The sequence below is a fragment of the Mustela erminea genome, chromosome 8, assembly GCF_009829155.1.
Source record: "Mustela erminea isolate mMusErm1 chromosome 8, mMusErm1.Pri, whole genome shotgun sequence".
NCBI lineage: Eukaryota > Metazoa > Chordata > Mammalia > Carnivora > Mustelidae > Mustela > Mustela erminea.
In genome coordinates, this window is record NC_045621.1 from 94,321,909 (window position 1) to 94,342,981 (window position 21,073).

Here is a 21,073-nt window from a genome sequence, read left to right on the forward strand (position 1 = left end):
CACTTGCTGTTTCTTGTGTTTTTTATTTTAGCCATTCTGATGGGTCTGAAGTGATATTTCATTGTAGTTTTGATTTACATTTTCCTGACGATGAGTGTTGTTGAACATCTTTTCATGGGTCTGTTGGCCATCTGTATGTCTTCTTTGGAGAAATGTCTGCTTGTGTTCTGCCCATTTTTTAAATTGGATTATTTATTTTTTGGGTATTGAGTTGTATCAGTTTCTTATTTTGAATACTAACCCTTTTTTGGATATGTAGTTTTCAAATATCTTTTTCTATTCCAGAGGTTGTCTTTTAGTTTTGTTGATGGTTTCCTTGGCTGTGCAGAAGCTTTTTATTTTGATGTAGGCCCAATACTTTATTTCTGGTTTTGTTTTGTTTGCCTCAGGACAGATCTAGAAAGATGTCAATATGGCCAATATTAGAGAAATTACTGCTTATGCTCTCTCTTTTCTATGATTGTTATGGTTTCAGGTCTCATATTTATATTTTTAATACATTTGAGTTTATTTTTGTGTATGGTGTAGAAAACTGGTCCAGTTTCATTTTTTTACATGTAGCTAACTTTCCCTATGCTATTTTTTGAAGAGACTTTTCCCCATATGCCTTTTTATTCTAAGTAAAAAGGAATGGCAAATAGTTTTCATCTCATATGTCAGTGCTAATCAACTGATTATGGCGATAAGTGGCAAGTCACCTGCCTATGTTAAGGGGGCTATGTTGAGAAGATTTCAAGGCCTTGTCTAGATTTCCTGAGGCCACTCTCTCTTATACTCTGCTTGTACCCTTAGCATCAAGATTACAATTCTGTAATCTTCACAATCCTGGAATCCCTTTAAGAGATTATCTCAAGTGATCTTTGAAACAGCCTTGTGCAGAAAATAGGGGCATATTTTTTAAAAATATTTTATTTATTTGAGAGAGAGCATGTATACAAGCTGGGAGTTGGGGGAGAGACAGAGGAAGAGGGAGAAGCTAGCTCCCCAGGGAGCAGGGAGACCAAAGTGGGGCTTGATCCCAGGATCCTGGGATCATGACTGAGCTGAAGGCAGCTGCTTAACTGACTGACGCACCTAGGCACAGTAGGGGCAGATATTATCTTGATGGGACAATTGTGAAAAATAATGCTCAGAGAGATTACATGATGTGCCTGATCAGCCAGTGAGAGGCCTTTTTACTTCTGTCTCAGCAATACCCTATGACAAACCTATAAGACTTCTATTCATCTTTGTTTCCAGAGCCTTTTACAGCCTGGGACAGTGTAGGTGCTTATTAAATTATTTATTGAATGATTAAGTAAACTATACATAGCATATGAATTATGCCTCTTATACAATTAGTGTTTGTTGAGAGTCTGTGTAATCTGATAAAAATAGGGCTTAAGACTTTGCTGGTTCCCAGTTTGAGCCCAAAGCTGTTGCTTTACTCTGAGGCTGGTTTTTCCTTGGCTCACCAGACTTCTTTTTTTTTCCTCCTCCTCCTCCTCCTCCTCCTCCTCTGCCTGCCTGCCTGCCTGCCTGTGGAGAGGCAGGCAGAGACAGAGGAAGAAGCAGGCTCCCTGCTGAGCAAAGAGCCCAATGCAGGGCTTGATCCCAGGACCCTGGGACCATGACCTGAGCTGAAGGCAGAGGCCTTAACCCACTGAGCCACCCATGTGCCCCAAAAGGAAAACCTTTAAATAGCAACATCAGTAATGGCGACTTTAAAATAATCCTGAATTTTGTTTCTCTCTGTAGCTATCAAGGACGACTTGGTGGATGTTCGATCTTACATTGCTCGTGCCCTCATGGATGGCTTTGAAGGCCCCTCTGGTTACAGCCAGAGGTTTGGGCTGCACCACGTCAACTTCAACGACAGCAGCAAGCCAAGGACTCCCAGGAAGTCTGCCTACTTTTTCACCAGCATCATTGAAAAGAATGGTTTTCTTCCCAAGGTAGTAAAGAGACTGCCATCACCCAGTACATCAAACTTTCCACCTAAAATGAGAGCCTTCACTTTTCCATCTGATGTGCCCTCCAAAGCTAAAGTTGTTTGGGAAAAGTTCTCCAACCAACCCAAGTTTGAAAGAGATCTGTTCTACCATGGCACTTTCCGGGATGACTTTCTGTGGGGTGTGTCTTCATCAGCTTATCAGATTGAAGGAGCTTGGGATGCTGATGGCAAAGGCCCCAGCATCTGGGATAACTTCACCCACACACCAGGGAGCAATGTGAAAGGAGGTGCCACTGGAGACATCGCCTGTGACAGCTATAACCAACTGGATGCGGATCTGAATATGCTTCGAGCTTTGAAGGTGAAGGCCTATCGTTTCTCTCTCTCCTGGTCTAGGATTTTCCCAACGGGAAGAAACAATTCTATCAACAGACACGGTGTTGATTATTACAACAGGCTGATCAATGGCTTGGTGGCAAGCAACATCTCACCCATGGTGACACTGTACCACTGGGACCTGCCCCAGGCTCTCCAAGATATTGGAGGCTGGGAAAATTCTTCCTTGATTGAGTTGTTTAACAGCTATGCAGACTTTTGTTTCCAGACCTTTGGGGACAGAGTCAAGTTCTGGATGACCTTTAATGAGCCCACATACCAGGCATGGTTAGGTTATGGCTCAGGGGAGTTTCCTCCACAGGTGAAGGACCCAGGCTGGGCGCCTTACAGGATTGGCCATGCAATCATCAAAGCTCATGCCAGAGTCTATCACACTTACAATGAGAAATATAGGCAGGAACAGAAGGGGGTAATCTCTTTGAGTCTCAGTACACACTGGGCAGAACCCAAGTCACCAGAGATCCCGAGGGAGGTGGAGGCAGCTGACCGAACGCTGCAGTTCTCACTGGGCTGGTTTGCCCACCCCATTTTCCGAAATGGAGACTATCCTGATGCCATGAAGTGGAAAGTGGGGAATAGGAGTGAACTTCAACACTTAGCCACTTCCCGCCTGCCGAGCTTCACTGAGGAAGAGAAGAGGTACATCAGGGGCACAGCCGACGTGTTCTGCCTGAACACCTACTCCTCCAGAATTGTGCAGCACAGAACACCCAGGTTAAACCCACCCTCCTATGAAGATGACCGGGAGACAACCGAGACGGAGGACTCTTCATGGCCTGCCACAGCAATGGACAGAGCTGCGCCCTGGGGGATGCGAAGACTGCTCAACTGGATCAAGGAAGAGTATGGCGACATCCCCATTTACATCACCGAAAATGGAGTGGCGCTGACCAATCCAAAAGTGGAAGATACCGACAGGATATTCTACCACAAAACCTACATCAATGAAGCTTTGAAAGGTAGGTGAGCATTGATACCCCCCTTACAATCTTCCAGCATCCATATGTCACATGCCTGAAATGGTTTGGCAGAGTGGATTACAGACCATCAACAAGTCTCTCTTAGGGCCCAACTCCATAATTCTTTTCCCTTCTGGGGTTATATATCCCTTTGGAAATCTGAAAAAAAGCTATGGTCATCTTCCCACACATACAGAGTATTTTCATGGGTCCATCCATTCCTTATTGAGCAACTGCTGTGTGACGAGTTCTAGTCTAAGTTCAGTGAACAAAAAGATAACACAGGGCTTATATTCTGGTGAGTTCCAGGCACCCCAGAACAAGAAGCTCTTCTCTAATTCACATTTGTATGATTAACTTCCAAAGTGGGCTGAGACTCTTGCTTTGAGGCACATTCCTTTACCCCAACAAAAGAATTTGATTTTGCAAAGATTGGCCATTAGTCATTGCTTTGAGGGCACCAGTGCTGGCAAAAAAGACCAGGTGATTTGTCTATCTGGGCACACATTATTTGTGTGTAGAAGGTAACAGCTTAGGACTACGGTCTTGAATGAGGTGCCAGTCTTGGCTGGGCTTCTTGGGGAACCTCACCCTCCTGGTATAAAGTTCTCTTCTCCCTTTGGGATGTTCCCAGCCTACAGACTCGATGGTGTAGACCTTAGAGGCTATTCTGCATGGTCTCTGATGGACAACTTTGAATGGCTGAATGGCTACACAGTCAAGTTTGGACTGTACCATGTTGATTTCAACCACACAAACAGGCCTCGCACAGCAAGAGCCTCAGCCAGGTACTACACAGAGATCATCACCAACAACGGCATGCCGCTGCCCAAGGAAGATGAGTTTCTCTATGGACATTTTCCTGAGGGCTTCATCTGGAGTGCGGCTTCTGCTGCTTATCAGGTGAGAAGCCCGGGATCATTCAGCAACATCTGTTGCATACCTCCTAAGTGCCAGGCTGTGGGCTCAGTGCCAAGGGCAGGACGGGTCAGGTAAGAGCACAGGGTTCTCATAGACCTGTGGGAGGGAAGTACTAGGTGCCATGTGGGGAGTCACAGAGGTCCTTTCCCTGGGCAGCCCGGCTTCTTCACATTCCCGAATTCAGGCAGACCAGCGTGGCTTCTAGGGCTGTGCTGAGATGGGTGTTCAGAGGCAAAATGGAGCAGGTGAAGTTAAGCACCAACACTTAGGCAGAGACATGCAAACAGGAAGCTTCTCTTCTAGAATGTGTCTCTTATCACCCAGTCTCTTCCAAGCAGGCAGTTGACTCAGAGTGGCTGTCACAGGGGCCTGGGCCTGTTCTGATGTCCTGACGACATCCCAGTTTCAGCTTATTCGTGCCAAATGAAGCTCACCAATACAGAAAACATAAGGGTTTACTTTTCCCCCAGAAAAATGAAAAATAAAAAGCAAAGAGTGACTTGCCCAGGCAGTTAGTGGGGAGTCCCTGCTTTATATCTTCTGCCTCCGTTGATTGTCTTTGAGGCAGGAGTGGGGGGGATCTGTGTGTTCCCTGTGGGACCTGCTCAGGATCAGCGTGGTGAGCTGATGTGACCCTGGGTGTGCTTAGCCCTTGGCTGTGTTCTAGATAGAGCTGCTGAAAATGTTTTTGAGGGAGGTGAGGGTTAGGTACCCCAGATGACCGCCCTGCTAGTTTACAGTGGAGTCTCCAACCAAATTCTGCCGTGTTGAGACATGATTAAGTAAATGTACAAACACAGAAACTGTTCATGGAGCCTGTTCTGTGGGGTGGAGGCAACCCCAGTTCTTGGTCCTCTTCAGGGCTCTGGCCAACACCTTGCATGAAAGAATCATTGGAAGATCTATCAAGATTTCATATTCTGTTACTCTCACTTCAGGCCAACAGAACCCGCTGTCCAGGGTTTCCCCAGTTCAGCCTGATGGACACTGGCATGGATGATTCCATGTTGTGGGGCTTTCCTCTACCCTATTGGGTGTTTAGAAACCTCCCTGGTCTGTAGCCACTAGATTGTAGGACATTCCTCCCCAACTTGTAACAACTAAATATGTTTCTGGAGGTTGCTAAATGTCTCTTCAGAGGAAAAATAGCCCCTGGAAGAAAACCACTACCCCACAGGTTTACAGCTGGACACAGGAAGGGTTAGGAATTGATTCTAGGGCACAGGGTACAGACCCTACAGGATTCTTAAGCCCGGTCTGTACAAGGGATAGGAGTGTCTTAAAAAGCTTTTAGCCAGCCCACATCTTGAATGATTAAATCAGCATCTGCAAGCCCCCTTTTCTATTCATCAGGTGGTCAGCAGGCACAATTCTCTCCATTTGTGACCTTAAATCATCTAATTAGCAAAGTGTCACATATAAAAATTGATGGGAAGAGGGAGATTCAAATTAAAACCACATTGAGACATCATCATACACCAGTTAGAATGGCCAAAATTAGCAAGACAGGAAACAACATGTGTTGGAGGGGATGTGGAGAAAGGGGAACCCTCTTCCACTGTTGGTGGGAATGCAAGTTGGTGCAGCCTCTTTGGAGAACAGTGTGGAGACTCCTCAAGAAATTAAAAATAGGGCGCCTGGGTGGCTCAGTGGGTTAAGCCGCTGCCTTCGGTTCAGGTTGTGATCTCAGGATCCTGGGATCGAGTCCCGCATCGGGCTCTCTGCTCAGCAGGGAGCCTGCTTCCTCCTCTCTCTCTCTGCCTGCCTCTCTGCCTACTTATGATCTCTCTCTGTCAAATAAATGAATAAAATCTTTAAAAAAAAAAAAAGAAATTAAAAATAGAACTTTCCTATGACCCTGCCATTGCACTCCTGGGTATTTACCCCAAAGATACAGATGTGAAAAGAAGGGCCATCTGTACCCCAATGTTTATAGCAGCAATAGCCACGGTCGCCAAACTGTGGAAGGAACCAAGATGCCCTTCAATGGATGAAAGGATAAGGAAGATATGGTCCATATACACTATGGAGTATTATGCCTCCATCAGAAAGGATGAATACCCAACTTTTGTAGCAACATGGACGGGACTGGAAGAGATTATGCTGAGTGAAATAAGTCAAGCAGAGAGAGTCAATTATCACATGGTTTCACTTATTTGTGGAGCATAACAAATAGCATGGAGGACAAGGGGCATTAGAGAGGAGAAGGGAGTTGGGGGAAATTGGAAGGGGAGGTGAATCATGAGAGACTATGGACTCTGAAAAACAATCTGAGGGTTTTGAAGCGGCGGTGGGTGGGAGGTTGGGGGAACCAGGTGGTGGGTATTAGCGCGGGCACAGATTGCATGGAGCACTGGGTGTGGTGCAAAAACAATGAATACTGTTATGCTGAAAATAAATTTTTAAAAAATTGATGAGAAGTGCTTAGAGTGCGGGCTATAGCTATCTGGCTAGATATCACCTGGTTGTACATTTTTTTTTTTTACCTTAAAGATTTATTTGAGAGAGCAAGCGAGAGAGAGCACTTACGGGGGGAAGAGCAGAGGGAGGGAGAGACAGTCTTAAATAGGCTTTGCACTGAGCACGGAGTCCAACACTGGGCTTGATCTCACAACCCAGAGATGAGGACCTGAGCGGAAACCAAGAGTCAAAAACTCTCAATACCCCTGATTACTCATGCGTTCTTTTTAAAACCTTTTATTTGGAAATCTTTTTGAACAGAGAAAAGTTGCAAAAATAGTAGGACTCCTATAAACCTTTTCCCCATATTACTCAACTGTTTAAAATTTTACCATTTGCCTTATTTTCTGTGCATGTGTATACATAAACACAGATATATGTATATGAAACTGATTCTATCACTTGAATGAGAAGGTGTTTGCCTGGTTTCTCTACTATAAAATTATTAAGTATTCTGTAGTTATAAATAGTAAGTATTTTGTGGGGAGCTACTTGGAGACCTTGTAAGTAACCTATTCCTCATCAAATTTTACCCACTACTCTAGCAACTGTTAATAATTTTTGCCTGAATTATTATTCAAATCTCACTGAATGATTATTCAGTGAGAGCCAACAGTTATTTTCTCATTTTATCATTCCGCTTATATTTATGAAGTGGCATCCAACAGAAGGGTCAAGCTTTGACTTTTCCCCTAATTATTTATGCTCTATAAATATGCATCAGCAGCATGGCCTCATGAAGTCCTGTTTTATTCAATGAGTTATAGTTTTGCTAGTACTATGCGGGTTTTTTTTTTTTAAGTATTATGTATTTTAATGCTCACATTTTCCCACATTTTACTATGGGGAGTGCCTTTCAGCCAGATCCTGTGTCCTTTCTACATGGTCCGTCATTCCTTGAGCACTTCGTTAGTTCTTCGTGGTACAAGATGCTCCTGGCTCATCTTGGGCCTTTTCTGCCCCAGTCCTGTAACCATCCCTTTCCCAAATGAGCCCCAGCCTCTTAGACTGGATGTGGGCATTTAGAACCTGAGGTCTAGGTGCTGGGTGTGCTCACTGCCACTCAGGGGTCAGCATTCTTCAGCCCTTGCAGCAGACAGAGCCAGGAAATACAAGTGTGAACATGTGCGCGCACACGCATGCACACACACACACATACGCACTTGTATGTATTTCTACATCCACCCCATCTCTAAGTAGACTGAAAAATAGTGAGTTCATACTGATACCTCCGATTCCAATCCAACTCCACAGGCTAAATGCTGGCCTTTCCATCACCCATATTTGTATCTCTTTCTCTAGTGATGAAAAATCTAGCTCCTAAGAGCGTCAACGCTGTCACTTATTTTCTCCATTTCCCTGCATTAACTAATCTCCCAGCCACCAAGGCCATCTCCTGAACTGGAGTGTGCCTGCTGGCCCTGGGCCCACTGCTCTTCTGGGGGCTGTGCAGGCCTCCCCTGGGCATGTGCTCTTGGCTGGGATACCAGCACTACCTTAGCGGCCTCCAGTCATATAACATCACATCATCTGTGCCGTAGTGCTTTAAAGTCAAGTAGGGGCTCATGGCTGACTCGGTTAAGCGTCCAACCCCTGATTTCAGCTATGGTCATGATCTCAGGGTTGTGGGATCGAGCCCCATGTCGGGCTCCTCACTTGGCAGGGAGTCTGTTTGGGATTCTCTCTTTTTCTCTCTCTCTCTGCTCCTGCCTCCCAACCCGGCTCATGCATGCTTGCTCTGTCTCCAAAATATATCAGTATTTTTTAAAAAAAAGTAAATTATAGAACTTGTACCTGTTCCATTACCTAAGTCTGTAAGTAGGCATTTGTCTAGTGGCTTATGGGCAATTTCCCTATAAGATAGGTAGGTAGGTTGGAGAGAAAGGAGGCACAGGAGCCACAACACGGGTCCTAATTAGGAATTCTGCCTCCAGGGGCGCCTGGGTGGCTCAGTGGGTTAAGCGGCTGCCTTCGGCTCAGGTCATGATCCCAGGGTCCTGGGATCGAGTCCTGCATCGGGCTCCCAACTCAGTGGGAGCCTGCTTCTCCCTCTGCTCTGCCTGCCACTCCCCTTGCTTGTGCTCTCTCTCTCTCTGACAAAATCTTGAAGGAAAGAAGCAAAGAAGAAAAAAAGAAAGAGAAAGGAAGGAAAGGAAGGAAGAGAAAGGAAGAAAGAAAGAAATTAATTCTGTCTCCACAGCTGGCATCAGTGGTATTTGTTTGACCATGGCTGGGGTTGGAGGCATGGGGCATTGTTCATTCAGACTTGTAGTGAGCCCGTGCCATACACCAGACACTGCCCTGTTAAGCGCTGGGACACCAAGACCAAAAGACCCCATGCCAAGGGAAGTCCATCTGCACGCCCACAACTGCGTGATGCAGTGTGGCAGTGCTGGCATGGACAGACAGCGTGTACAGAAGGCTGTAGAAGCTCAGAAATCAGAGGGTGGCCAGAGAATTTTCTCAGAGGAGGGGACTCTGACGTGACACCCTCATTGACAGAAAGGAACTTGTGGGGGCTCGACTACAGAACTTAACTAGACCATGTCTTTGTCACCTTGAGATTGAAGGTGCGTGGAGAGCAGATGGCAAAGGACTCAGTATTTGGGACACGTTTTCTCACACACCACTGAGGGTTGGGAATGACGACACCGGCGATGTGGCCTGTGACAGTTACCACAAGATTGCGGAGGACGTGGTCGCCCTGCAGAACCTGGGGGTATCCCACTATCGCTTCTCTATCGCCTGGTCTCGAATCCTCCCGGATGGAACCACCAAGTTCATCAATGAAGCGGGCCTCAACTACTACGAGCGGCTCATTGATGCGCTGCTGGCTGCCAACATCAAGCCCCAGGTGAGGTCGGGCCCCAGCCAGGTTCTGGTCAAGTCCCTGTGCGGGAGCCAGCGGGGCTGGGGGCTCTTTATTCGTGAACAAAATGCTGTTTTCAGATTCAGTTTTTGAACTGTCAAAAATTCACAAGGTGCAGAATTTTAAATGTAGAAGAGTCCACAGTGAAGATTTTCCTTTGATCTCTGACCCCCAGCCATCCAGTTCCCCTGCTTAAAGAAGACAGTCCAGTTTGCTAGGTTCTCATGTCCTTCTTTTGCATTGATTAATTAGAAGATGTATACATGTGTGCATGTTTGTTCCTTTCCCGCCTTTTTTCATGCTGGTCACATACATGCAGCTTGGTACTTGCTTTTATTTAACAGTATTTCTGACCCATATTTCCGTATCCATATCTAGTTTCCTCACTGATTCTTTTTTAAAGTTACATGCAGTTCTGTTTGTATCTTACCTCTAGAATTACTTTCCTGTTTAGCAACACTCTTCCCTGTGATTCCAGTCTTTTGACATTTTAACCTCTAGTGCAGTGAGTCGTCACAGACATTCCTAATTTTGCCTTGTTATAAATTGATCTGTAGGTTTTGGTTCTAGGAGCAGAGTTACTGGGGCAAAAGGGCACATGTTTTTCAGCTGGGAGTTATTATGAATAACGATACAGAAGCTCACTTGTGAGCTTACTTGGCTCTCACCAAAATTTTGTGAGCCTAAGGACACCTCTGCGTTTCCTCTGCTGAGATTACATACTGCAGCCAGACTGTTGCCTCCAGGGTTACAATCTCCCCCCCAACCCCTGGCTAATAAAGTGCTCTCTGGACTTCTTCCCTCATACTAGTACGTGATGTGCAGGTCTTCGTGCCCAGGCCAGGGTCACACAGCTAGTAGTGGCAGAGTCGGCACTCAAACCGGGTCTTCTCCGACTGGGATGTTGACTCACTTCAGCACTGCTGCCCTCCCCCTCCCACCAAAGAACCTTTGAACTGCTTGGTCTCCTCCTTTGTGCTCATGTGTGCAGCAGCAGTGATTTCCCTTGAAAGCAGATGGATGGAGCTGCTGGCCTTGCTTTCTCCACAGGTGACCATTTACCATTGGGATCTGCCCCAGGCACTCCAGGATGTTGGAGGCTGGGAGAATGAGACCATTGTGCAGCGGTTTAAAGAGTATGCAGATGTGCTCTTCCAGAGGCTTGGGGACAAGGTGAAGTTTTGGATCACCCTGAATGAGCCTTTTGTCATCGCTAACCAGGGCTATGGCTACGGGACATCAGCTCCAGGTGAGGGTCCCAGTCTCAACTCGCCAGCTCTTTGGAGCATGGCATTCTGAGCCCCACCAAGACTTGAAATCCGTGGCCCTGGAAGAGAAGGCCAAGAAAGCTTGGTAGCACTGTCTCAGAGTCCCTGCCTCTTGTTCAAGGCTGCCTGACATGCAGCCGATTTCCCCTTCTGACGCCACTTTTGGTGAAATACGGATTTTATATGTCAGTACCTCCAAATGGCTCCATTTCTTTGTGCTTTTTCTTTGCCCTGCCTCAAATGGAAAGCTTCCGGAGATCAGGGACAGGGACTAATGGTTGTAGGAAAGGATGAGCTGTCGGACTATACAGGTCCGCAGTGTATTTTCTGCAGTTGCAAAACCCAAGTTTCCCAGAATCAATTTGGCTGACCTGAGCTCATCCTGACTTGAACCAATGGGGGGACTGCTCATGGACATGATCTCACTTAGTGTGGGCATTTCTGCTACAGATATGTTAATTACGGAGAGCTCGCCTGGGTCTGGCTGGGGTGCTGTGTAAACATACTATCTGCCAGTTGGTACTTCTCTAAGACACAAAACCCTTGTACGTCTGGACCACGTAATCCCTAAAGATTTTGAATAAGGGATTGTGGACTTGTCCTTGTCCCATTAGAACCAACCAATTAACCCTTTCTCAAATTTTGAGCCCGAGAGAGTGAATTTGTGTTCAGGTGACTCCTTGGGATCACGTGTAAAAGCTGGAAGAGGGGTGCCTGGGTGGCTCGGTGGGTTAAGGCCTCTGCCTTTGGCTCAGGTCATGATCCCTGGCTCCTGGGATCGAGCCCCACATCAGGCTCTCCTCAGAGAGCCTATTTCCTCCTTTCTCTCCCTGCCTGCCTCTCTGCCTACTTGTGATCTCTGTCAAATAAATAAATATTAAAAAAAAAAAAAAGCTGGAAAGAGCCACAAATCGTTACATTTATCTTCTGTTGGTCCTTGGTGCTTTGGTTTACCATTCCTTCAACTTCCTGCAACATGTGAGAGTTGGCCTTTCTCATGACGTTTCTCTCAAGGAATCTGCTTCCATCAGCTGAATTCTCCAACACTCACTTCCACTGTGGGTCCCCAGACAGTGCTAGGATGTTAGCTCCCAAGGCACATACTCTGCTGGGTACCTGGCCTGATAACTTTACCAAGTTTCTTCTTACCAGACACAGTGCTGCTCAGGTTTTCACATATGTGCTCTCATTTCCTTCTCACAAGAACTTTCTTATTGCTCACTTGGCCAAGGAGGAAGCTGACAGACTGAATTATCCAAAGTTACACAGCCAGCTAGATTCTACCAAAGTTACACAGCTAGGACTTGAATTTGCTTCTTCCTTACACCAAAATCTACAACTCTTTCTCCCCAACATAGAAACCATCTGTAGGGAGAGGGTGATATTCTTGGTCATGTTCACTCTTCATTGACATCTGTGTGTGTGTTTCCAGGAATCTCCTTCAGGCCTGGCACTGCCCCCTACATTGTTGGCCACAACCTAATAAAGGCTCATGCTGAGGCCTGGCATCTGTACAACAGCACGTACCGTGCCAGTCAAGGTGGCATGATTTCCATCACCATCAGCAGCGACTGGGCTGAGCCTAGAGATCCCTCCAACCAGGAGGATGTGGAGGCAGCCAGGAGATACGTTCAGGTCTGTTTTCCCTCTGGGCATTGTTAATACTCTTGCATGACTTTCCCTCCATTCTTGAGTGAATGGAAATGGAATTACATGGCAAAACAAAGATTTAGGTTTAAGACCCTGTTTTGCTATTACCCGATTTTGTGAGCTTTGGAAAAATCACCTAAACATTTCTCGTACCTTAGTTTTCTCATCTATGAAGTGGAGACGACCTATCTATATCATAGGTTTGCTGTGATCAGAGTTCTTTGAGGTTGAGTTTTTGAGTCTTAAAAATGATTTGTACCTGTAGTCCTTACTGCATGCAACACCGTCTGAAAGTAACTAACAGAAATTCCATCTCTTCAATTTCTGGTTTGACTATAGTAGCTGATAGAGCTGGGCTGCAATGTCACACTTCACCTGTAGGTGTCACCATCTAATTTTATTTATTTGGCCTAAGAATTACTTGGGTTGGGGCCTTTGGATTCTGTGAAGCTCATTAGTGCCCGTAATGTTCCATTTCTGTGAGTTTAACATAAGGACATGTACATGCATAAGGAAATAAGGTCATGGAACTGTGCTCCTAGAAAGTAGTCACAGGGTGCCTGGCTGGCTCAGTTGGTTAAGTGTCAGGTTCTTGATTCTGGTTCAAGTCATGACCTCAGGGTGGTGAGATGGAGCCCTGTGTGGGGTTCTGTGCTCAGCACAGAGTCTGCTTAAGATTCTCCCCTTCTCTTTATGTCCCTCCCCCAGCTCACACTCTAAATAAATAAATCTTTTAAAAAATAATAAAGTAGAATCACTAGTAAGCAGACGCCAACAAACTAGCCCATCCTTCCTTCAGTGTGAGCCCCTGACGTGAGGAGAGAAAAGAATGGTCTTTTTCAGGGCACAGCTTTTCCGTGGCTCTTGCTTGTGTCCCTGATGGGGTTAGAAAGCACCCTTTCCCATGTCTTAGCATCAGAAAAGGCAAGTGTCTCTTCTCCACACCAGCCACCACGTTTGGCTCTGTGGAGGAGCTCAAAGGCAGCAGTATTCGAGGGGAGAACATGGGTCTTTGCTTGCCAGACTTCTCACAAGAGAACTTGGTAACAGCAATCAAATTAATGAATGCAAAAAGAGCTTAATTTTACCATTTGTTAGCCAGGTGGGGAAAAGCCCTTGGGACAAAAATAATGCATCTCTTTTAGACTCACAGAACTGGTAAATTAGAGCAATAATTATCCTGAAATCAAAACCCCCAAACCCTCAGGAAAAGGTTAGGCTTTAACTTCATCAGACTGAGCCACTTGCTGAACTGTGATACTGAGGCCCAGGACGATATACACGTACCCTAAAACCAGCTTCCACGGAAAGGAACACTGTTGCCTCGAGTGCACAAAGCCTCTTTCACCAGGGTATGTGTATTCCAAAGCCACCTGAGAATGGAGGGCTGCCCTCCCCCACATTTTAGGCATTAGCCAGCAGGTGGGGGGGGCAGCGATGAGGAGAGACTGAAGAAGCCTCTCAGGACCCCAGCATCATAGCATTTGGGTGCCAAATATCCACCCTAAGGGTAAGGTGGTCTGGACCCCATTCCAGAAAATGGGCTGGAAAATTCCACAGGGAACTTTTGGCCTTGAGCAGCCAGGAAAGCCTCGCAGCTCCGCCCTCCTCAGAGAGTTCTAGTTAATCCTTAGGCAGATGATGGGGAAGGGGCTTGCACTGCGGTGAGAGGAAATCCACAGCCTGGAGGCTTCTAGTCTCTTCTGGTCTTCTGCGAGACCCTGCCAAGGACAGTCTGCTGAGTCCTGAGGCAGTGCTCAGTGCAGTTCATCTCCTTTTGGGGTGCAGTGGTTGAGAATCTCTGCAACATGCAAATAGCTGCAGAGGGGATGTGAGTTTAAGCCCAGGGTGGGGCGGTGGTTCAGAGGAAGGGGAGGGTTCTGAGGTCCGTGACTTGTGAGCAGGAGAGCAGCTATCTCCTAGTGTGACCCCCCGGTAATGCCCAGGCTCTCACCCCCACCCCACCTGCAGTTTATGGGAGGCTGGTTCGCTCATCCTATTTTCAAGAATGGCGATTACAACGAGGTGATGAAGACACGGATCCGTGACAGAAGCTTGGCCGCAGGCCTCAGCAAGTCTCGGTAGGTCCTGGTATCTAAACACTCAGCCAGGAAAAGGTCAGGAGAAAGTCTGGTCTGTGATACCAAACTGTGGCTTCTGGTGGACAGCTCAGTGGTGAGTGTGTGGCCGTTGGGTCAGAGAGGCCGGTCTTAGGCTGCTGGGAAGACTGAACATGATTGTGCATGTGAAGCTCTCAGCCCAGGGCAGAGCCTTGCTATGTGTTTAACAAAAGGTAGAACAGACAGGAAATTTGTCTCAAAGGCACCCACTTCTTAGCAACCCACTACTTCATGCAAGGACAAACTCTCCAGCTCATCCTACTTACGTATCACCACCACCTTACAAGTGAATGTGGGTAGCAGTGGGTGACTGCCAGCATGTGCGTTCTGTCATGTGGCCAGTAGGGGGCGATGGTTGCACCAAAGTAGTCCTAGTTCGAGCCCACTCCTCTTCCTGTCAAGGGAGTAATAGCAACAGGGACACCTAGCATTTATACATCTTCTATTGGCACTCTTGAGTCATATTTAAGGAGGCACAAAGATTACGGCAAGACTGGGCACTTGGGTGGCTCAGTGAGTTAAAGCCTCTGCCTTCCACTCAGGTCATGATCTCAGGGTCCTGGGATGGAGCCCCACATCGGGCTCTCTGCTCAGTGGGGAGCCTGCTTCCTCCTCTCTCTCTGTCTGCATCTACCTCTCTGCCTGCTTGTGATCTCTGTCAAATAAATAAAATCTTAAAAAAAAAAAAAAGATTATGGCAAGATTATCCAACTACTTAAGTAGAGCTGGGATTTGAAACCAAGCTGACTCCAGGGCCCACACGCTGAGTCTAAGAATCATCTGGCTAGGATTAGAGGTGTTTTGTGCAGAAGGGGAGTGACCTGGTCTTATGGGAATACACCCACAAGCTCCAAGGGGACTCATGGGACCATGAGACCATGGGACCATGAGCAGGGAAGGTAAAAGGAATTCAGAGGTATGAGTTCTTAACATAGCTGGCCAGTCTTCCCTTATGTAGCCCAGCTGTGCAGTCTCAATAATCCAGTCCCGGGCGCCTGGGTGGCTCAGTGGGTTAAGCCTCTGCCTTCGGCTCAGGTCATGATCTCAGGGTCCTGGGATCGAGTCCCGCATCGGGCTCTCTGCTTGGCAGGGAGCCTGCTTCCTCCTCTCTCTCTCTGCCTGCCTTTCTGCCTGCTTGGTCTCTCTCTGTCAGATAAATAAATAAAATCTTTAAAAAAAAAAATAATCCAGTCCCCATCCTTACAATGCACTCCTGCCCCAGTTGGGGTAAGTCCTGTGGAGCGGGCTGTGCCTCGGGGTCTGATGTGCTAACTCTGGTCTCCACTAAGCATGCTGGCACTGACACAACTCTGCTGAGCACCTACCATGTCCCCAGATCAGGGCCAAGTCAGTAAGGCGTGTATAAGGAGAGGCTTCCGAGTCTGGGTCCTCAAGCTGCCGACATGCCAGCTGGGAAGAGAGTAAGCTCACCACTACAGTTCTCTGCCCGAATTTCTCCATATAAAGAAAACTCAAAACAATGAGATGAGGGTGGGCAGAACAAGGAGACTTCATGGACAAGGTGGGACACCAGTTAAGCTGGGTCTTAACCATGAATAGTGTGTGGGAGAGCAGAGGGCATTCCAACTGTGGGGAAGTGTGTTAGCGCTGGCCTGGTGGGAATGAGTGGGACACCTGCAATTGAGAGCTGGGGGGGATTGGCTCAGTGGCTGGGGCAGGAGGCAGGGGGCAGTGGCAAGGTCACAGGGCAGAGAGCCTGGAGGCCAGGCACAGGGCCTCAGCCTTGATGCCACAAGCCCTATGGAGCTACTGCTACCTCCTGGGTGGGAGAGTGAGGGGCATGAGGGGTTTAGGCTTTAGTTTTCTTCCAACATTTCAGAAACCCCAGTGGGGGAAGGTTTTGATCCACTAGGTTACTGGCAGCAAAAATTTCAGTCAAGATGAAAGTGCCAGGTGCCCAGGCAGGGTAGTTAGAGTGCTCCCAAATCCTGCCCCAGGACATTCTCTCCCCGAAGCATGATGCTCAAGCCCCACACTTGTCATGGCTCCTTCCACCCAGGCTCCCAGAGTTCACGGAGAGTGAGAAGAAGAGGATCAGTGGTACCTATGACTTTTTTGGGTTTAATCACTACACCACCATCCTGGCCTACAACCTTGACTATGCCTCCTGGATCTCTTCTTTTGATGCAGACAGGTAAGTTGGCTCACAGGGCATCTGGAGCAGTCTCTGGGGAAGACAGCAAGGAGCCCCTTTGCCCAGCTCTTACTGCACAGCCTAGAAAGCTGCCTCCTGATGCCATACATCCTGGAATTTGATGATGAGTCCCCTCCTGAGACACCTAATCAAACCTCTGTCAGTCTACTAATAACACCAGCTAGCATTTCCAAGGTGCTTCCTGTTGAGACAGACATGCTTGGAGTTTTGTGAAACATGTTCAAGACTTTAAATATTTTTCTTCCCTTGTTTTTCTTCTTTGGTTGAATTGGTTTCAATTATCAGATGTATTTCAGTCAAACAGTAAGGTTGGGTCTTCCCCCGGCTTTGGGGTAAAGGTGAAACTATAAACTATTATTTCTGCATTACACAAATGCAGTTATGGTGGAAACATCAGAAAGCAAGAATAGGAAATTCTTGTGGGCATCATTCCAGAAGTTTATGCATATGTGTAAAGGGTAAGCTACCTCTCCTTCTCCTCATTAACAGAACATGTAAATACATACATTATATAAACTATATAAGATATATAGTATAAACTATGTAAGATATATAGTATAGTTTATATGGTATAGATATATATATCTTATATAAACTATGTAAGATATATAGTATAGTATATATAAGATATATATATTCAGGGGCACCTGGGTGGCTCAGTGGGTTAAGCCTCTGCCTTCAGCTCAGGTCAAGATCTCTGGGTCCTGGGATCAAGCCCCGCACTGGGCTCTCTGCTTGGCGGGAAGCCTGCTTTCCCCTCTCTCTCTCTGTCTGCCTCTCTGCCTACTTGTGATCCCTGTCCAAAAAATAAACAAACAAACAAACATATATATGTATATATATATTTGTTTGAAAATATATATATTCAGTTATGAATTTATACATAAAAATATATTACCCAAAACCGAGATTTTATGTATATATATACACTGTCTTGCTCCTTTTGTAACAAGTACATTTCCACATCAGCTGTGAAACTGTCTAGGTTCTTTTAAAACAAACACCTACCCATCCACTGCATTCTGCAACCCCCAGAGTTGGGACTCTGACGGGGCTGAGAAAACACCTCCCTGCTGGTCCCTGCCTGAGCACTCATGGGACTCTTGCTGCCTCATGATTCCTAGCACTGTCTCCTTGTGACCTGTGTTCACACTTTAAAAATGTTCTGGATCCAGTTCAGCTGAGCATGAAAAATTGTTACTGATAAGACTTTTTTTTTCTGAAGGATTTGGACGTTAAGATTAAATAATTGGTCCTTATTTGAAATGTATGACTGCCGAGAAAGACAAATAACATATGATCCCATTCATATGAGAAATTTAAGAAGGAAAAAAGATGAACACATGGGAAGGGGAGAAAAGGAAAGGAGAGAGGGAAACAAACCATAGGAGACTCTTAACGGAAGAGAACTGAAGGGTGGTAGAGGTACATGGGTGGGAGGTGGGCCGCGTGAGTGATTACGGAGGGCACTTGTGGCGATGAGCACTGGGTGTTCAAGTGATGAATCACTGAATTCTATTGTGGAAACCAATACTGCACTGTAGGTTAAGCAAAATTAACAACAAGTGTGATTCTGGAGACATTCAAGTTTCTGTGCTTTCCCCAGCAGTTGCTACTTTGGCATAAGATATTGCCCTCTCCAGGTCCATCATTGGACAGAGGCAGGGCCTTGGGCACTTAAAGCAGGTCTCAGCCTATGTGTTCCCTGTACTCACACAAATGGGGGTCCCAACCATGGGTGCCTGCGGCCACACCACACCTGTGGTGCTGACTAGATGTCCTTTATGCAGGGAAGCCCATTCTCTCCCAACACAGCACTCAAATCCTACTGGACACTGTGATCAGGGAATCCCAGAGCCTTTCAACCCTTTGGAGGGTATAGTCCATGAGTGAAACCGTTCATCTGTAGAGGTGCAAACAGCTCAGGTGGCCTGTCACGGCTAGGCCAGCAACAAGCAGTAAGAACTAATGAAAAGAGAAGAATGTGAGGCAACCTGACTCATCTGCAGTTAGCTGTGACTGTTAAGTCTAGACTAAACCTAATGCTTTTCCTAGTATAAACCCTGCTTTGTGTTTACGCAAAGGGCCTCTTGGGATTTACACATTGAGACCTATCTCTTGTGTTTGAACCTGTAGGGGAGTGGCCTCCATCACAGATCGCTCTTGGCCTGACTCTGGCTCCTTTTGGCTGAAGATGACACCTTTTGGCTTCAGGAGGATACTGAACTGGTTAAAGGAGGAGTACAACAACCCCCCAATTTATGTAACAGAGAATGGAGTGTCCCAACGGGGAGAAACGGACCTCAATGACACCCTAAGAATCTACTACCTCCGCAGTTACATCAACGAAGCCCTCAAAGGTAGGACAGGCCTATCCCCTCCTCCCTGTGCACCTTTTACCACTGGAAACACCTGCTAACATCTCCAGTTGGGGGAATACTGCAACCCCGAGACCCCATCATGAGAAAGAGGCAGCTTCTCCCTCCTGTTAGGCTTAAGCTTTTCTTTGAGGCTGCACTCTTGAGTCTTCTCCTTCTTAGATGTAAGTTCAGCAAGCGAACCCAGTTGCCTGATACAGCAAGACTTGAATTCCTGGCAGTCATCAGCTCTGCCAGATCATCCCTGATGTCTGATGTCCCTGAACAGCAGTGGCCTGCTGAAAGCAGGCGCTGGGAGGAGGAAGGTTAAGATGCGGAGGCAGTCTGTAGGGTCTTCTGTTCCTCAAGTGAAAGTTTGAGACCCTCAGCTCAGCAGGATGGAGTGGGATAAGATGGGATTAGGACAAGGGACTGTAAGTAACGCGGAGTGAAAAAGTGAGTGCTGTAGCAGTGGAAAGAAATGGTTAGAAAGTCCTAGTCCAGTGGAAATCTTTTCCAAGGGCCACTTACTTTTGGAAAAAGCATGAACACTTAAGGCACTCCCCAAGACTGGTATCCCAACATGTGGAGACAGAGAGGATGGCAGGTGACTGATCAGGATTAATGTAGTCTACCTGTGCACTCCCATTCAGGAATGAGCCTTTCTGGGAAAATGCTGATGGCTCTAAGTCCATCCACAGCCAACTCTTCACCTGCAGGTGGGGACTGTGGGACAGCCGTGGGCAGGTGTGGCTTCTGTAGGCCTGGTAGAATGGGCTCTTGTAAGACAAAGGAAACTCATGCTGTGGCCTCTGCATTTGGGCAGCTGTGCAGGATAAGGTGGACCTCCGAGGATACACGGTTTGGAGTGTGATGGACAATTTTGAGTGGGCCACAGGCTTCGCAGAGAGGTTTGGTCTGCATTTTGTGAACTACACGGACCCTTCTCTCCCAAGAATCCCAAAAGCATCAGCCAAGTTCTTCGCTTCTGTAGCCCGGTGCAACGGCTTCCCTGACCCTGCTGCAGGGCCACACCCTTGTCTCCAGCCAGAAGGTGAAGAAGGTGAGATATGGCTCTGGGAGGGACTAAAACCAGAGGGTGAGAGGGACATTTTCAGTCTATTCTCGTTTATTCCCCTCCTCTCTCCCTTTCCGATATTTACTTTTTTTTTTTTTTTTTAAGATTTTTAAATTTATTTAACAGACAGAGATCATAAGTAGACAGGCAGGCACAGAGGCGGGGGGAAGCAGGCTCCCTGCCAAGCAGAGAGCCTGATGCAGGGCTCAATCCCAGGACCATGGGGTCATGACCTGAGCTGAAGGCAGAGGCTTAACCCACTGAGCCACCCAGGTGCCCCTCCAATATTTACTTTCATTCATTCATTCAACCAGTATTTTCTTTGAATGCTCCAGCCATTGTTAGGATGAAACAAAGGAACCGAGGATTAATGTTACATCTAAAAACTAGGCCCTGGTCTGGGAAGAGCAAGTCTAGATTCTTGTCCCAGCCCTGCCACTAACTGTGTAACCTGAGGCAAAAAACTAGGCACACACCTCCAGGTGGACATGAGGGTCTAACATACAATACTGACTGCAAACAGTGATTGGCCTGATGTAAGGGGCCCAATATTTGAATGACTGAAAAAGCATAAATTACTACAACAGAAAAGAAGTAATTATCCGGGGCGCCTGGGTGGCTCAGTGGGTTAATCCTCTGCCTTCGGCTCGGGTCATGATCTCAGGGTCCTGGGATCGAGCCCCACATCGGGCTCTCTGCTCGGCAGGGGCCTGCTTCCTCCTCTCTGCCTCCTCTCTGCCTGTGTCTCTGCCTACTTCTGATCTCTGTCTGTCAAATAAATAAATTAAAAAAAAAAAAGTAATTATCCACTTTACTCCAACTGTTGACAGATTTAAAAAAAAAATACAACTACGTTCCTTCATTCACAGGTTCAGTAACTCAGTAA

General features: G+C 46.8%; 1 protein-coding gene across 1 annotated transcript in view; it reads left to right on the top strand.

Annotated features, from left to right (window-relative positions):
• The window catches only part of LCT (lactase), a 52,897-nt gene that overhangs the window by 30,027 nt on the left and 1,797 nt on the right, over positions 1–21,073 (top strand). The window contains exons 8-16 of the mRNA XM_032353827.1: positions 1,738–3,288; positions 3,923–4,191; positions 9,233–9,523; positions 10,589–10,787; positions 12,239–12,441; positions 14,428–14,537; positions 16,597–16,731; positions 18,889–19,112; positions 19,936–20,172. Of these exons, the coding sequence (XP_032209718.1) occupies positions 1,738–3,288; positions 3,923–4,191; positions 9,233–9,523; positions 10,589–10,787; positions 12,239–12,441; positions 14,428–14,537; positions 16,597–16,731; positions 18,889–19,112; positions 19,936–20,172 (3,219 nt within the window). The remainder of the gene's footprint in view (positions 1–1,737; positions 3,289–3,922; positions 4,192–9,232; positions 9,524–10,588; positions 10,788–12,238; positions 12,442–14,427; positions 14,538–16,596; positions 16,732–18,888; positions 19,113–19,935; positions 20,173–21,073) is intronic.